Below are 18506 nucleotides of genomic sequence, written 5' to 3'. Positions count from 1 at the left end.
AAAGCCTAAAATATATTTAAAAGCAAGGATTGCTTTTTTTTAAGTGGGTGTTTGTTTTATTTGACAAGACCATCATCCCAATATTTAATATATGCATTATATTTAAACTGGACAAACAAAATCCTATTAACATATTTCATTTTAAATACCATAATTTCCTGTCTATAAGCCACTACTTTTTCCACACATTTTACAGCTGCAGCTAATTTTTAGAAGGGCGTATTTTTAGAAGGGTTTATTTTTTGACGGGATAACAAGCTTCGTGCCGCCAAAAAACATCTGGTTTCGTCGCACCCGGGTGCTCAAATAGCTGCCCAATAAACGTCTCGCTTGGGGGTTGGGTCCTCGTGACTCAATGAGACTACCTGTATAAACAAAAGGTAAAATTTTTTTTTAAAAATCTGACCAATAAAATTACTGAACAGATCACTGTCAAATCAATGAAATGGGAAAAGAGGAAAGAAGAGGAAAAGGGGGGATTCCCCCCTTCCCATGTGCAGAGCATGTGAGGGGGGACTATGCCTAACCCTTACTGTACGTATTTGTGTATATTACCGGTCCGTAATTGATTAAAAGTTTTAAAAAATCTTTCTATGTAAATATTTCATGTTACAAACTGAACACCCGTGGCTTATAGACAAGCGCAGCTTATATATGAACAAAATTGTTTTGTTTTTTCTTTGTTTTTTTGTTTTTTTAAATTGAGTGTGTGTGGCTTGTATTCGGGTGTGCTCTATAGTCTGGAAATTACGTTACATCACATTTTGATTCCAACTAGCCAGAATTTCTAAATACTGAAAACTGATAGTTTTCATGCTTTCTGAAGATTTGCCAACTATTTTTTTTTTAGGCATGGACAACTTTTCTTTATCTACTTTTTAAATTCTGACCTATTTCAAGCTTCTAAACACAAGGGATGAACTACGGTAGTGTTGTCTTTATACATATCAGTCAAGTATAGGACAAATTGTAAAATCACCTGTGGCTTCTTACAAAAACCTATCTATTCAAACTTTATTAGCTGCATCTACAAAAAGACACCAAATACTATAGTTTTGCAAGCATATGAGTATTTTTGCACCAGTAGAGTGATTCTTTTTAAAACTGTATTTTTCTCTGCCCGCAGAACCATCTACACAACTTACTTTGTTTGGATTAAGAACTGCATGTCAAATGTTTAGTGATATCAAAATTACTTTATGATGTTTGCCCATTGTTAAGTTAAAACAGCACAACTAAAATTTAAAATAAAGTGTTAGTCAGTTCCTTCTAAAAATCCAACCATTAAACCAACACAGGCATTTTAGATGAATAGACCAAAATCTAAAATGTGGATGTAAAAGTTGCTTTTTCAGTATGTAAAGATGAATTGAAGCTTTTAGCATGTCACCATTTGATTTATTCAAGTAATGCGGTTTGAATAATGTAGAGTAACTTAAAAAGATTTGTCCTCAGATATTTCGTCAAGCCTCAACTGAATCATCTTTCACTTCCCATTTGCCGGTGAGAAAGTGATTTCATTTTAGGCGACTGCATCACAAACTCAACAAACTTTGGACTAAATGACAAAGTTGTGTAAATAGCTTCTCTTTTTTTTTTCCTTACCAAGCCAGATCAAAATGGGATCAGCTTCTGATACTGCAAAATTCTCTTCGGCAAACTGTTCATTTCCTGTTGTTATAATTAGTTTGACTTCCTAGCTTTTGTTTGTCTATGGGTTTTTTTTTGTGTTTAGAGTTGGTGCTTTTTCCAAACCCTATAATAATAATAATTTTATACACTCATTTTTGAGATTCGTACACATTCAACACTATGAATGTTCCCACAATTCTAACATTAAAAAAAGAAACCACAAGATGGAAGAAATCCTCTCTAGTCTTAAATTCCCATTTAAATCATGAATATAAATTCCCTGAAGCAATTATGTCTCAAGTGTGCAAACATTTTTCCAATACTGCTGGGATTTGGGATGCCTGGTCCCAGCACTCCAAATATATTATATAGCAAAATAAAGCATGTATGGGACTGCTTACAGGACAGGACCAACTGGGACAGTCCAGCCACAGCATTGGGGTTTCTAGTTTGTTTTCAATGTATAAAGGCAAACAAGTTCTAAACCTTTTCTGACTGAATTATGTGTGAATGCTGGGAAAACCAGCTTACTGCCATATTTGGATATGCCTTTTGTTATCTTAACAATTAAAGCCATTTTATTTTAAGTCTAATACTTCTGCTTGGCAGGACACCATAACGTCATCGCCAAATTCTGTAAATGGTAAATGGACTGTACTAGTATAGCATTTTTCTCTCTTATCAAGATACTCAAAGTGCTTATTTGTATTTGTGATTATATTCATTCAACCTTTATTTATACAGGTTAATCCCTTGGAGCCTCGGAGACTCATTTACAAGAGACCTAATTTTAACAGAGCGATGACAACAGTAGACAACAAAGACAACAATAGACGAGTAATGAAGTAAAATAAAACACACTAATTGAGAAGAACAAGTGAAAGAAAATGGTATTTAAAAAAATGTGTATGCTGTAAAATGTAAAATATGTATTTGATATTAAATCTATTTGAACCACTTGTCAGGTCACTAGAAAAGTAATTAATTCTCATTGTGTTTTTTTTTTTTTTTTTATTAAATGGAGAAGTGTGTGTGTTTTTAATGGAAAGTAAGAGCAGTACTTACTGTGTCCCAAAGTCCAACACTGGGGGCTGAATATGCAGAAGCTTCCCATCATCTTGTGTAAATGGAGAGGAGCTGGTGAAACAAGACAGAGGAAATAAATATTGTTCCCCTAAAACTTAAAAAACGAAAAAATAATAATAATAAAAGACAGGATAAGCATAACATTACATCTGGTTTTTTGTGTGTTTTATGAAATACCCAGAAAGAAGAACGCTGATCCTTTTCTTACAGCACTTTCAGCCCCATTAGCTCTTATTGTGTGTTGGTGTTAAAGTACTGAAGTGGAACAGAGTCATGCAGGTAGTCACAGAACTGAGCATGTGCTGGTCCAGATGACATGATTTAACCTTTTTTGTTGTTATCTACCTGGATGATTGAGCCTACAACCTTTGTGTGTGCATGTGCGTGTGAAGGCAATGCATGCAGGCTTGCTGTAAAAACACATTGATGTGACTCAGACCTGCTTTACTTTGGTTTGTGTAAAATTCTAATAAAGGAGCATTAGTACTGTATTTTTCGGAAGATAAGGCGCAATTAAAATCCTTCAATTTTCTCAAAATCAACAGGGAGCCTTATAATCCAGTGTGTCTTATGCATTAATTCTGGTTGTGCTTACTGACTTCAAACTGATTTTATGTGGTACATGGCACTCAAAAATATGTCAAAATGAACTTGTTTCACTTAATGCGCCTTATAGTCCGAAAAATACGGTAAACATTTTCCAGTATTTTACCCTACAATTTTTTTATTAGCCCTTTCATTAAATTAGAATAAAAATGAAATTAAAATCTTAAATGTAACTTAGATCTAGTTATTACATCTGCTGTGATGATCTCTGATGGTTTATATTTGACTCTAGTCTTTTCATTGTAAATACAGTAGACTAATAAACTGTGTATTAAACATTTTCTTCATAAAATAAGAAGAAATGTACTGGGCAAAACCACAATTCAAATAATAATGTCAACAAAGTGATGTTTAGTAAAAGTATCTATAGATGAGCTTTTATTTTCTATTTCTTTGTGTACTTGATAGTGTATAACGCCATGACAAGAGTTTTTTAATATGCAAATAACAGCAGACATCTTGTTGGTTTTCAGGGCTTGTAATCTCTATCATCCTGTCTGTCTATGAATAATTCCTGTCATATCACACTATGTGCAGATATTGCTGTATTTTGTGCTCTGTGACGTAAGAGGACTTCGCAACTTTGCTATTAGGAAGTATTTGTAGTTTATTTAGTAATACAATTACATAAGTTTCTCAATACTCTTTTTTTCTTGGTAAGGGTACTTAAACTTGTGTTGTATTCAACAAGCAAATTGCACTTAAAATATTTTATGCCATTTTATCTGGTATAGTTGATTTAAAAGTACCGTATGATGTAAAGATAAACGCATGGAGCTCAGTGTAAAAAAAAAAAAAGGTAATGCAGTTTTCAAGAATGATCTCGGATGAAGTTCAGCTTAAAGGCCAGCTGTCAGTTTTACCTTCATAATATACTGATTGTTGTTATTTTATTAATCCTGAATGCATAATTTGTTTTAACAATGCATGTTTGTCTTAACCTAACATCAGCAAATGTTGGCAGATATTCTGTTTCAAATTCAATATAACGTTATGTGTTTTAAATGGACAACCTAGTTTTTCAAGATAAAATAAAGTGACAAAAATATTTCATTTCGTATGTGAATGTACTCAGTAAATAAGTCTTGATACCAGTCTGTATGCAGGACTAGTTTTCATCTCAGCTAAAGCAGCGGCAGAACATCAACTGGAGTTAAGTGCAAACAACAATTTACTTTATTGATCATCAAACCGCAATATTTCTGCAACAGAGAAATCATTTCTTGACTTTTTTCCTGTACCTTTGTCTGTGTCGAGTTTTCCCTCTTCTAATCCTTTCCTCTGTTCCTGAGCACCAGAGAGCTTTAGTTGTTTAAATGGTAAATGGACTGGACTTGTATAGCACCTTACTATCTTATCAAGATACTCAAAGTGCTTTATACCACAATCTGTGCCCTCATTTACCCATTCATACACTCTACTAGATCTATACAGAGAATAATCAGAGCTTTATCACATTCATACACCAATGGGACACACATCAGAGGCAATGAGGGGTTCAGTGTCTTGCACAGGGACACTTCGGCAGGTGACTGCTGGTGGAATTGAACCCCCAACTCTCCCATTGGAGGACGACTGTTCTAACCACTCAGCCACAGCTGCCCCATATACATGTTTGTGCATTTTGGGCTCACATGAGCACTGGAGCAGTGAGGGATGAGGGGTCGGAGAGCAGGTACAGCAGAAAGCTGGGGAGGAGGACGAGGACGAGGACGAGGGGGCGAACTTTGTATTTACTTACAGGCCCGGCTCTGAGACGTAACGTTAATATGAAGCAGAGTTTTTGAAAAGTCCATTAGAATTTCCCTGTATGTTTGTTTCCATCCATCCATTATCTTTACCCGCCTCATCCTTTCTGGGTCATGGGGGTCACTGGTGCCCATATCTAGCAGTCACTGTGCGAGAGGTCACGAGACACCCTGGACAGGTCTCCAGTCCATCACAGGGACAGAGACAAACGAGACAAAACAATTCACTCTCTCACTCACACCTAGGAACAATTTAGAGTTACCAATCGGTCTAACATGCATGTTTTTGGTCTGTGGGAGGAAACGGGAGTACCTGGAGAAAACCCACGTATGCATGGAGAGAACATGCAAACTCCACTCAGAAAGGTCCCGGGCACCACCGTGCCGCCCCCTGTATGTTTGTAGTCATGAAAAATCCATAATTTACAAAAAAAATCATTAACTTGACGTGTATGCAATGAAATGAGGTGCATACAAGATTCAGCAATAGCGAAAACGGGAAAGTTTTATTTTATTTTTTAAAATGTTTTTGTCAGTGTAGGTGGCGTGGCACGCTTGAGTAGGCAGCGAAATGACCACACCTGACGCCTGTGTTTGAGAAGGACAGACATCCTGTGCCAAAAAACTTCTGAAAATTGTTGCCTTGAAGCTGGAAAGCAGCTGATTTGAGGTTGTGTTTGCATCAATGTACACAAGTGTGAAAATATTAACATTTAAAGCCAACATGCCTGCTGACCCACACAAATGAGAGTGGAAGTTTGATGTTTTAAACTTTTCTACTTTTAGAGCACATGAAATAATTGCAACTGAAGGAAATAATTTTATTTGTGTATACTTTTATTACTGAAAAACTTGAGTTTAAACTAGAATTACTCAAGGTTTATCAGAAAGAGGCTCAGTTGGTAGAGCTGTTGCTTCTCAGCGAGAAGGTCGTCGGATCAAATCCTGGCTGGGAGCCGAGATTTGTGGCTCTGTGATGGGACTTGTGATCTGTCCAGGGTGTCCCCTGCCTCTCACACAGTGACTGCTGGATATGGGCACTAGTGACACCCCCCGACCCAAAAAGGAAAAGCGGGTAAAGATGATGGATGGATTTCAGAAAGATGGTGAAAAGAAGTTGCAGAATTAAGTGCCATTCTTCTGTATGATTAAAGAAATACTATAGAGCATAATTTATTTCAAGTTCTGTGTAGGCCTGTCACGATAACAAATTTTGCTGGGCGATTAATCATCTCGGAAATTATTGTGATAAATGATAATATTGTTTGAAATTTGACAATAATTAGTAATTTTTGTCAAATTTAAGAAGAAATATTTGTTAATTTATTTTGAGTGTAGTACATTTTTTTGACCACTGTATGGCAGTATAAGATGTGAACTGAAGGATGGATAGTGAGGGAGCGAGCAGTGTACTAAGAAAAATGGGAAGGAGGCCCCTTGACATGACATGGGCTGTCTCTCCTTGCTTTCTTCAGTTCTCAAAATGGCGGACGCTTGGTGTGGTATGAGTTCTTTAGCATAGCATTTTTCACACAAAGCTTTTAATTAAAAAAAATATCAGTAAACAATTTCTCAGTTTCTTTTTGCAGAGAAAAACAACTTTTTACACGAAGGCACGCGTTTCAACTGTGAATTTTGGAGCTTCGATAATACAGAGGTTTTTTTCCCCACGGTCGGCCTGTTAGCTTAGCTCGTAACTTAGCTTCTCAGCTTAGCTGCTTTTAATGATCCAAAAACGCAATTTTGGACGGTTAAAATGGATTTTAAAGAGAAAGGGAGGGGTCAGTGAAGAGCACCGGAGTTGAGCCTTTTGTCATCCGGTGTCTTCAGTAGAAACAGAGAGACACGAAGAAACAAAGCCGATAAAGGAAAATGAAATTGATAATTTTCATTTATCATGCGATTAACTAATTTATTGTTTATTGCGACAGGCCTAGTTCTGTGTCTCACAAAGAAACAGAACTGCTGCAGACAACATCCTCAGGAACAGCCCCATTTAGGTACGGATCGCTGAAAAGGTGCAGCAGTGGCCAAAGTTTCAAGAACAACACAATTATTAATTATTTGATGTTTGTTGACTCTGTTTTCATGATGTTTTGCATTTACTCTAGAATGTATACTCCAGTATCCAGAAGGGCCTGACAAGAAAATCTAAAAACACTGAGGCAGCAACTCTTTATGACAAATATTTTTCATGTTACTCTCAAAACCTTTGGCCATGACTACATAGCAGCCAAAATCAATCAATATATGGAACACAGTTTAAACATAAAGTACAGCTTAATATTTTTCTTCTCTCGGTGCAGTGAGGACAAGGATCTCATGATATTTTCTCATTATGAATCGTTTCTCATACAAATCATCAGCGTTCATAGAGCATACAGGATTACAGTTGAGGACGTGACTGGGCCGGTATTACAGACACCTGTTAGGCTCTCAGATAAAGCTTGAGGTGGTAAACAACCATCCATCCGATCTGAATCAACAGAGTTGAAATACAACAAAGATTTAATGAAAATTGGAGCACAAACATAATAGTTTCACGTGATTTTACGCAAGTGTGCACATACCTGCACTGTACATCTGGCAGCAGAAAATGTACAATTTGCAGGGATTGTGTATTGCACAACTTTACAACAATATGAGTTAAGAAGGACAAGACTTGCCCTGGAGACATTTTTTAATGAAACATCTTTACATCTGCAACCTTCTTGCTGTTAACCCTATCCTGGCACATCTGATATGGTTTGAACTTGTGGAGTGGTTATCAACTAGGAAAAAAAAAAAAAAGTCACTCAATTTCTCATTATCTTGTAAATATTAAAGATAAATAGTTTAAACTTGACTTTGGTCCTACTGGTCATGTTTCATCTGTTAAGTCAACTTAAACCATAACTACAACATAATTTTGATCATGTTCATAATCTGCAAACAAACAGAAAACCCAAGAGACATGGGATGCAAATTAGCCAGACTATTTTGAGTAACTGCAGACGTCCTGGCCTAGATGCAGCAAAACAGACCCAAACCATGATACCACCACCACCATGTTCCACACGAGATCAGGATCTTATGTAGGAATGCAGTGTTTTCCTTAACACTTTTCATTTGAACCAAAAAGTTCTTTTTTGGTCTCATCCATCCACAAAACATTCTTCTAATAGTCTTCTGGCTTGTCCATGTGATCTTAAACTGCAGATGAGCAGCAATGTACTTTTTGGAGAGCAGTGGCTTCTCCTTCAACCCTGCCATGCACATCATTGTTGTTCAGTGTTCTGATGGTGAACTCATGAACATCAACATTAGTCAATGTGAGAGAGACCTTCAGTTGTTAGAAGTTACTCTGGGCTCCTTTGTGACCTCGCTGACTATTCCTTGCCTTGCTCTTGGAGTGATCTTTGTTGCTTGACCACTCCTGGGGAGGGTAAGAACGGTCTTAAATTTCCTCCATTTACACACAGTCTGTCTGACTGTGGATCGGTGGAGTCCAAACCCTTTAGAGATGGTTTTGTAACTTTTTCCACCCTGATGAGCATCAATAACTTTTCTGAGGTCCTCAGAAATCTGTGTTCCTACCATGATACACTTCCACGTGTTTTGAACAGCAGACTTTGATAGATCCCTGTTCTTTAAATCAAACAAGGTGTCCACTCATACCTGATCATCAACCCAATGATTGAAAACACCTGACTCTAATTCCACCTTCAAATTAACTGCTAATCCTAGAGGTTCACATACTTTTGCCGCTCATAATTATGAAATATTGGATCATTTTCCTCAATAAATAAATGAACAAGTATAATATTTTTGTCTCATTTGTTTAACTGGGTTCTCTTTATCTACTTTCAGGGCTTGTGTGAAAATCTGATTATGTTTTAGGTCATATTTATTCAGAAATATAGGAAATTCTAAAGATTTCACAAACTTTCAAGCACCACTGTAGGCCAAATGTATAAGATAATTTGTTTGTCCGTTTCTGTAGACACTTGGAAGTGATGAGAAAGCTATTAAAGCAACCATACTGCTGTTTATTAGTTTAAACACAACTACCTATGATGATCAAGAATTAAACTTTAAAAACAGCATTACTGTATACTGATTATTGCAAGTGGTTAATGTGAAAGGTTAAACACATGCAAAACTGTAAATTGATATTACTTTTTGGTGTGCAAAAAATAAGCTGCACTTTTTGTTAGTGATGTCAGATTCTTAAAAGCAGATAAAGGCATCTAAATTGTCATACTGTACATTTGAGAACAGTAGTCCTTCGCTACTTCGCGGTTCGTTTATCTCGGACTCGCGGTTTTTCAAAATAAGATTGGACATAACACACAACTGGCTGATTGATGGATGCGCCGCACAATCAGAATGAACTTTTTATTGAAAATAAATTATTTAAAATTATTTAGCACCTGCTGCACCTTTGTGCAGCCCATACTGCAGGATAAACTTCCTGCTGCAGCTGATCAGCTGATCTCCGTGCAGAGCTGAGAAGTGGGCATGGCCAAGAGTGCTTGCAGGTGGCTGAGGGCAGAGGAGGCAGGGAGCTCAAATCATAATATTCTGTGCTCTTTTAGAGCGTTTAAAGTTTAGAAACATTGTTTAGAATATTGCAAGAGTGTGGGAAGGTTTTAAAATGCCTTATATATATATATATATATATATAATAAACTACTATGTAGTACTTGTACTACTATTCCTACCTCATGGTTTTTCACTAATCGCGGGTCTTCAGTGTACGGATCCCCTGTGATAAACGAGGGACTACTGTTTTGTCGTAAATTTCCTTAAAAAACAAATATAAAAAACATCCTTCCAACAATTGTACCACGAAGCTCTAGCTCAAGAGTTCTGACCACTGCTCAGTACAAAAATAACATGTTATGTTTGGAGTTATTTGATCCCTGGGATGCAACTCACATGAAGTTAGTGTTAGCAGTGACCTTAGCAATGCTTCAAAAGAGTGGGGATTAGAAAAGACAAGCGTTTAGGTCAGCAGTTGTTCCCAGACATGTTTGTAAAAGAAAAGCAACAAAATAAGACTTGCAGTGAAATTAAAAGCACTTGCAACGTTCCAATGAGGAACAAGTTTACAAATGAAGGTAAATGAGCTGGAGAAAGAGCCAAAAGCACAAGGAAATGAGCCAAGACATTTTGACACAAGACCTAACACAGATGGAAAGATCATTAACCTCTGTATCTGCTGCCGGATTAGCTCTTCAGACTGGGAGAGGGTGATGGCAGACCTGGTAAGAGCCTGATAACCCTGGCACACGAGGCCTCGCAGCTCAAGATTTTTAAGGTCAAGTTGTACAGACAAAACTCTTTATTTTCCACATCTTTTTAGATTTAAAATGGACATATTCCCACATGGTTCAGGACCACTGACACCATTTAAATGGATTTGCACAAATTCAACTGTACGCTTCCTGTAGTGTTAGATCCATTTTACGTGACTATTTTAGATAGCAAAGAACTGCAAAATAAATGCGCAAATAGGTTGCTGGGTGAGAAAACCTGCGTGACCTGAACAACTATTTTAGAAACACACGTTTGCATGACATCCTGCAGACTATCAAAATAAAGTGTTCATTCAGTCCGTGTATTAACACTTATTGACTAGTAAAAAGGAACATGACCCTCTGACACAAAAACTATTCAAAAAATAAATACAACCTCAATTTTTACTTTACCAAGTATCCCCGTCATTGTCTATGCCAGTACGTTCTCAAAATATTTTAGGATAAACAAATAAATAGCAAACTACAAGAATAATGGAGATCCTGTATGACCAGTTCCAGTATGGCAGATTTTCTTATTAATCCTTTGAGACAGAGGTATAAGCAAGACATCTTTGACTTCAGCATTCAGGAGAACTAAAACGTGCCAAGATTTACTAAATAATACTAACATTTTGTCTTTCTTTCACAAAAATATATTTTAAAAGATTTTTTGAGGGAACAAAAACACCAGGGAAAGACAGACCTCTGCTTTTTTTTCCCAAGGAGGTCTAAAATTAGCTAGGAATTTGGTTGTGTGCCTCTGTAACACACACCGTTCTCTCTGTCACACACCCCCTCACTCACTAACATAAACAACACAGTCTACAGGGGAGGACTTTTAAAGGGCTTTTTACACTGGTCTATCAAACTGAAACTGGTCACATTTTTTTAATTTTTGTTTTTATGATTACATAACACGTTTTTGATAAATGCTTGTTTTGGACTGTACAATGCACAAAATATTCCCATTCCACCTTTATTTGATGTAATTTCTACATTAAGCTTTGATGATTGTTAAAAAAAAAGTCAGGATGGGAACAAACACATGGAAAAGGGTTTGAGTTTACAGCTGAGCGCAGAAAATTTTAATCAAGACAAAAACTGTACCTGTCTTCTAGTGGAAGACCGTCTTTTCTTTGCTCCTTCTCCACCTAAACAAAATGAAACACTTTACTCAGTAATGTTGAAAGAAGAAACAATTGATTTCACATAACAGGGTATGAGACGACCATGTCAGACTCTGAAGGATGTGTCTGTATCTGTGTCTCTGGCACTCATGAGATCATTTACACTGAAAGGTTTGATGCACATTGATAAACTGAAATAATATTCAGTTTAGAATTGAGATTTTCTTTCCCTCTTGAAATCCTCAGTTTTTACATAAAATACAATTTCTAGGGATACAGGATATTGGATTTTTGGCCGATATGCCAATGTTAAAAGTTATTTGGCCAATAACTAATACCAATAACGATATTTTTCCCCCTTAGACTTACTTACAAAGACTACATAGCTTTCTCTGTTGTGGAATTAAAATACTACAGTATTCTACATGGTCTTTGTCAGTTTGGCCTGTTACCAAATGCAGATGCCAAAAAGGGGCTGAAAATGATGCAACACTTCAACTTAGATTATGTTTAATGTCAAATTTATTCATGACACTTACTCTCTCTAACACAATGACAACACTCAACCAGTCATACAAAAATAGTGCCATATATATATATAAAACAGCGCCTTTTATATTGGTGAGTTATTTTGATGGAATGGACGATGTCCATATTGAACTTTATTGCTAATATTGGCCGATACCAATACCATGCCGATAATATCGTGCATCCTTAATAATTTCATTGAAAAATCAAAGATTAAGCAACACAACCAAAATCTAAGTTGCAGCCCTTCAGCAGGTCTCACATAAGGAAGACCAGAGATATGGTGACTGTGGTCTTATCGCTGTTTTTGTGGGAGGTTTTTAGTCAAAGTCAGTCAACTGCAGCACGTGCAGCTTGATCGGCTGCTGCTGTATTGAAAGGAGAGTGTCAGATCACACAACACACTGAAAGGGCAAGTTCGTTCTCTGAAAGAGATGCCATCACTAGGGCCTCAAATGCATTTTCTAAAATTAAGGGCAAGCTTTCATGCCGGTGTTTTAAACCAAGTTAACTTTTTAACTAGAGGAAATGGAGTTAAAGCAGTTCTGATCAAAGTTTGTAAATGACATGCACAATTTCATGGGTTACTGAGATGTATTAGTACTCAGACTGTGTATTTTTAAAGACTCTCTGATACTACCGCATCACATTTTAGCTAATTATCTGTAAATTTAATAAAGTACAACCATTTTTATGTTGGTTCGAGTTGATTAAATGTAGTGTGGCCATCTTAAATTGGGTGGACTCCAAAAGTTAATTAGTTGTAGCGGTACATCTAATAATTACCAGTACTTAAAGAGTCTTGTTAAAATCTGTCAAGTAGTTCATTAAATATTCTGATAAAACACAGTCAGTTAATCTCAAAACTAAGGTCAAAGAGAAATCTGAACAGATAATATATTAATTGTTCATAACCCTATTTCAGAAGATCTGAATGATTGCTTTAACTACAGGTTTTATAATGTCGGATTCAAGTTGGAGGGACGTGACAAAGTTCAACCAAAATTCAGAATGTTTTTATGAATAATATACAATTTTAATACTTAATTTTTTTTTAAACCTATTTTCTTTTAGTGGTCATCAACGGTGTGGTTCTACATTTTTAGTGGGTTTCATTTCCATTTCCATTGCAAAGCACAATTTAGAACGTTTAAACTGAAATAATTTCTAATCATGACAATTTTATGATAGCACAACTTTGTTGTTTAACTACTTACATTATTTTGAATTAATTTCACACAGTTTTTATTAGTTACCTTGTATGTAAGGGTCAAATGATGAGTTTCTCAATGGCCAATGCAGATCTTTAGAAGTCAGGGTACCTGATGGCTGATGTACAGCTCAGCTGCTGTTGTTTGGCGTATTGTTTTGCACTAAAAGTGTTTAGCATATTTCTTAGTTTATATCAAATCCTTATTACGGTTTCTTTTTACATATATATTTTTGCTGCTGTTGGCTGTAACTGGGACCCTGTGTACACAATTCATTCCACCTCATGTACCACATGTGATGCGAATGACAAAATCTACTTGAACTGATTTTTCTTTTTACAATATGTATTTTTCATTACAATACTATTGCAATTATTTAACTTAAATAAAAATAAATTTTACAACACTTAGAAGAAATTGTATTCTTAAAAAGGATATATAAGAAAGTATTCTCTCTTAAGAAAAACTTAATTATTGGCTACAGCAAGCTGGTTGTGGCAGCTGCTGCATCTACATTTTACTACTTGCTCATTCAGTGCTTGCAGATATTTTTAAAAGTGGCCAATATCAGTAGATTAAAATGGTCAGCTCATTATTCGTTTTCTAATGGTAACTTTTTTTTTTTATTTAATTTGGTTCATTGCTGTATTCATCTCCCAATAACAAAACCTTTCCAACATGAGAACATTTGCCAGTTCTTTTCCACCAGTGCTTTATAGATGCTCTTTAAATATCGGTGTGCATTTTTGGAAAAGATAATGAAAACAACCTACCACACAAACCAGACAAGCTAGAAAAGTAGACTTATCTTTTTTCACCAGCCTGAGCTTGTAGACAAGGAGCAGCTCTCGTGCTGCTACAGCAACAGGACACAACTTGTAAACCAACTCAGGTTGCCTCATTTATTGCCTGAATTTCAACAACTCAACCAAGGTTACCACTTACTGACAACAATGACCAGCCCAGACTGTCTTTATTATGTCAGCATTCAATTTGTTTTTCCAAGTACTGAGAACTAGTACTTTAAAAAAGAAGCACAAACAAAATAATTGCATCTGGGCTGAACCTGTGGGCATGCATGCCGTGAAGTTCGTAACATTCCAACATAGCTCTCCGACAAGGTTTTTGTTAATTCATTCTGTGTTGACATTTTTACAATATGTAAATGTGAGTGATTGTTTCCCACACTATAGTTGCTACATTTGCAGGATTATGTATGAAGTATTCTAGTGCTAAAAGGCAAAATCCTAGTTTAAAAGCCAGCATTTTGCATTGGTACTAAATAAACATGGTAGTTAAAAGTGAACACTGTTTTGTTGCTACCCTTTTGCTGTTGCATGTTATTTCCTACAGCTGAGCTCCTTTAAGAAGCCGTTTATTTCCTTCAAGTGTATTTTAGAAATAGAATTGATCAGGGATGATGTGATAAGAATTGTGAGGAATCCCCAGTCTTTTAATAACTGGCAGACCTCATACATAATGGCCACCTCCAATGCTTTTGTCCATGTAAACACAAATTGTATTGTACTCAGTTTTGTTTGCCAAAATCCGGGTACACGCTGACATCACATATTGTGTAGGGAGCTATTTTTAGTAACCAGCTCAAACAGCTGGAGGGTTAAAGGCCTTGCTCAAGGGCCAATAGTAGGGTGAATGAGGGTGGAATAAGGTGTGGGTGCTTCACCTTTTCCACCCACATATTTGATAAAACAATCAGGAGATTCAGCAACCTCCCAATCATAGGCTTGCCTTCTTTAACCCCTGTGCCACCACTTCCCATACAGTACAGGAGAACTTTTTTTAAAAAGAAAAACGACAACAAGCTAAAAAAAAAAAAGCTTAGTTTCCATCAGAACATGTACCTTTTAGCTACATCTTGGCTTCAGGATTAAACCACAAAAATGCCAGCTAAGCTACATACAAAATTTAAAGTACAGTCTATGTCAAGAGTCCTGATTTGTGAGGCACTTCACTTTCATCTTTCCACTTGCAGCATCTTGAAAAATATTCCTATTATTTAAAACGTTATCAGATTTTCAAGCATGTATTTAGACAGACTGAACTAAGGACTTTTCTCTTTGGTCGCTGAGATTACAAGTCATTTCTGACCTGAATGTAAAATTATTTGCTGCTTTTTCTCAACTCCACAGATTCCCTTCTAAACAACATGGGACAAAGTTATGGGTTGCTGCAAGTAAAGTTATGATAAACACACACACACTGTGATATTTAACAATGTCTGCCAGCATATTTGAAGTATGACATTAATAGTACTTTTTAAAAAATAAAAAGGAGAATCTTTATGGGGGGGGGGGGGGGGGGTTACCAGAATTCAGAAGGCTGCATTTTAATCAAACATGATTCAACTTAGAAATATAACAATAATAAACATAACGTATAATAAACATAATAATAAACAAGAGCACTTTCAGAAGCCCCAAATGTTGACTGCTGACTGACAGTAATTATACAGGTCCTAAAATATGGACATAAATAAGTTTTTACGCATCAATAAAAAACCTACAAACTATTAGGCGGCTCATTCTGATGCTGTAGCTGATGCAATACTTCAAGGATTGCAACTTAAATAATCCCTTACAGAATATACTACTTGCAAAGCTGTCTACCAGCAACAGGAGTGTGTCAAGACACACATGTCACGCTCTGTTTCATGCCGCCCATGTAAATGAGACAGTCGCTCCATTCAGTGTTAAATATGACACCTAACAGTCATTGATTCTGCTAATTGAACATAAAGGCAGGGATGAGTGAAATATAGTAAATGCAGTTTTAGGCAGCAGGACATTTTTGCTTTTATTATTAAACAGTACTTACATTTCTGCACAAAAACTGACATTCAGCTGAGTGGTAGGAACTTAATAAATGTCTTTACTTACAAGATTATAACCAAACAACCTGCAGTGTCTCTTTAGAGTCCTGCAAATAATGCCACACACTGCTCAGGTGACATGAGAAGTCAGCTGGTGACCTCATGACAGGTTGTGTGTAAACACTAAATTGCTTCTGTGTGTACCTCTGTGCTCTACAGTTACACAACCAATATAAATGTCTATTAAAGGGTAAGACAGTTGGTTGCCCATCCTAGAAAAGTCTGCACAAAATACATTAACTGAACAAGTCATGCATACAAATACACTGCAAAGTAAAGTGAAGGAAGACTTAAGGCCTCCACTTGCAATATATTTTTAGTGGACAGTTCTCATTGCATTATGTGCTAAAGAAAATAAGAACAAAACTGAAAATGGTCCACTATGGTTTATTCTGAGGGTGTTTCATTTAGCTGCTTGATAATTGTGAGATTTGTGCACAAACATAAGCACGTCGTCAGTGTTTTTAACCTCCACAGGTTCAAATATAGGTCTGTATTTAGAAGTTTTGTGTTCAGTGTTCTGCATTTAGTTCCATTTCAGTTCCTCCTCCATGCAAACACACCCATGAAAGAAAAAAAAAAAAGATTTTACCTGAAGTGGGACAAATGGGTCTGCCTCCTCTGGTTGCCAGACCTCAACCACACTGGTGGACATCTGACTCAGAGCTTTGAAATGAAATAAATAAAAATAATTCAGGGTTGTGTATTGGGCTGCAAAGGCACAACTGCGCCTGCTTTAAACAGCAAATAAATAATACAAACAGCCAAAGTCATTTTAATTTATGTGTAATTACAAACGAGTTAACTACAAGGGAGGGGATGGCTTATTAATCAAAAATATTTTAAAGAAACGACTTCACCTCGGCAGGTTGACTATTTTTGCTAGCTGCTTGTTTAGCTAGTTAGCTTAGTGGCTAACGAACTTGGAACAAATCTCCCATCTTGATGCTGCAGACACCAGTTTAGCAACGTGGAAAGACTTTAAAATATTGTGCTAATTTATTGCACTCACAATCAAAAAGTAGTACTTAGAAGTCCACTTATTTAGGCGGAGGACTTTCCTGCCGGAGCAACTTGCAGCTTCGTTAAAATCAACTGCTGGCAGGCAGCTAGCAAAAGAAAATACAACTACTGCGTACTGGTAAACAGCAGCTGATGTACATCAATTTATACTACATCAAACACGTATGCGAGATTGTATTAACACATTAAGGAGTTTAAAACGGACAGTTTTAGCTCCGTTCCATGTAGTGAAACGCTGTCACTGTCAGGTAGCTAACTTGTTTTTTCGCCCATCAACGGGTCGCGTTAACGTTCCACCCTCCAACAGAGTAATACACAAACCTTGCAGCTGAGCTCCTCCGTGGTGGATAATAGGTAGAAGTATTTGTAGTACTCCTAATAGTATATTGATCCACGTTTTCCTGTGACAGTGGCTGCCCTGGTGGAAGTCGTGTAGACCCGCCATGCTGCCCTCTCTCAGCCTTGTTTCGCTGCGTTGCTTTCTTTCTTTCAGGCAGCAGCCTGGCGGTAGCAGCTCCGCGCGCCGCCCGCTGCTGACACGCAGCGCGCGGAGGGTGGGGGCGTGGCCTCTATCTGTGCCTCCGTTTCAGACAGTAAAGCAAACAAATGCGACCAAAAAAGGTATAAGTTGCTTTTAATGGCTTTAACTGAAGGTTAGTTTTTACGACTTCCTTCATTTGTGTGAGTGTTTTTTTTATTTAAAGAAATACGCAGACATCCCTGTCGTGTTATTAAATACAACCAAAGTGATAGTTCAGACCTGTTCCCAGAAGGCACGAGACTAGTTTGCGACTCAAAATAGGCGATTTTTTTTTTCCCCAGTTGTTTCACTTAATTCTGAGTGTTTGCAACCAGCAAGACATGCATCTAAAGTTTATTAAATAAAGACTTTTTTTTTTTTAGCGTGCACGGCTTGCAAAACTGTTAGGCCCTGCACATTTTGTTGCCCAAAGCATAAGCAAACTTAGCGGCTGCTTAGGGGCCCGGGGCCCCCAGCACAGGTTTTAGGAAGTTTGTGAAGTATTGAGGAAGAAATAACAAATTGTTACATACGTTTACATAGTTTTAAGAACATTACTTAACTTTAAATTTATTTTATAAACAATGGTTTCAAGTAATTGTTTATTTACATTTTTTGAACAAATGCAGAGAATTCTCCTTGACATTTATTTATTTATTTAATTGTGTCTGTTTTTGCACAATTTATTTTTAATGCATCCAAGTTATTTTTTCTGTTGTTTGCTGTTGATCTTGCACTAATTTTTTTTTAAACATTACTGTTGCAGTTCTTTGGAACCAAAGTTAATAAACCAGATGACTTTTGCTGTAAAAAACATTGCATACTGTTGTTTTCCCCCTTTAGTACCATATAT

The 18506-nt window shown here is 36.7% G+C and overlaps 1 protein-coding gene across 1 annotated transcript in view; it reads right to left on the bottom strand.

The window, feature by feature from the left end:
• The window catches only part of tmem131l (transmembrane 131 like), a 43261-nt gene extending 25616 nt beyond the window's left edge, over positions 1 to 17645 (bottom strand). The window contains exons 1-4 of the mRNA XM_037689715.1: positions 17455 to 17645; positions 16703 to 16776; positions 11462 to 11505; positions 2698 to 2769 (exon numbers count right to left, since the gene is read on the bottom strand). Of these exons, the coding sequence (XP_037545643.1) occupies positions 2698 to 2769; positions 11462 to 11505; positions 16703 to 16776; positions 17455 to 17578 (314 nt within the window). The 5' untranslated portion in view covers positions 17579 to 17645. The remainder of the gene's footprint in view (positions 1 to 2697; positions 2770 to 11461; positions 11506 to 16702; positions 16777 to 17454) is intronic.
• Between the last annotated feature and the right edge of the window lie 861 nt (positions 17646 to 18506).

This window comes from Nematolebias whitei, chromosome 16, assembly GCF_014905685.2.
Source record: "Nematolebias whitei isolate Nwh7 chromosome 16, NemWhi1, whole genome shotgun sequence".
Classification (NCBI taxonomy): domain Eukaryota; kingdom Metazoa; phylum Chordata; class Actinopteri; order Cyprinodontiformes; family Rivulidae; genus Nematolebias; species Nematolebias whitei.
Note: the sequence above shows the minus strand (reverse complement) of the source record. Positions and strands in the feature narration are given on the sequence as shown.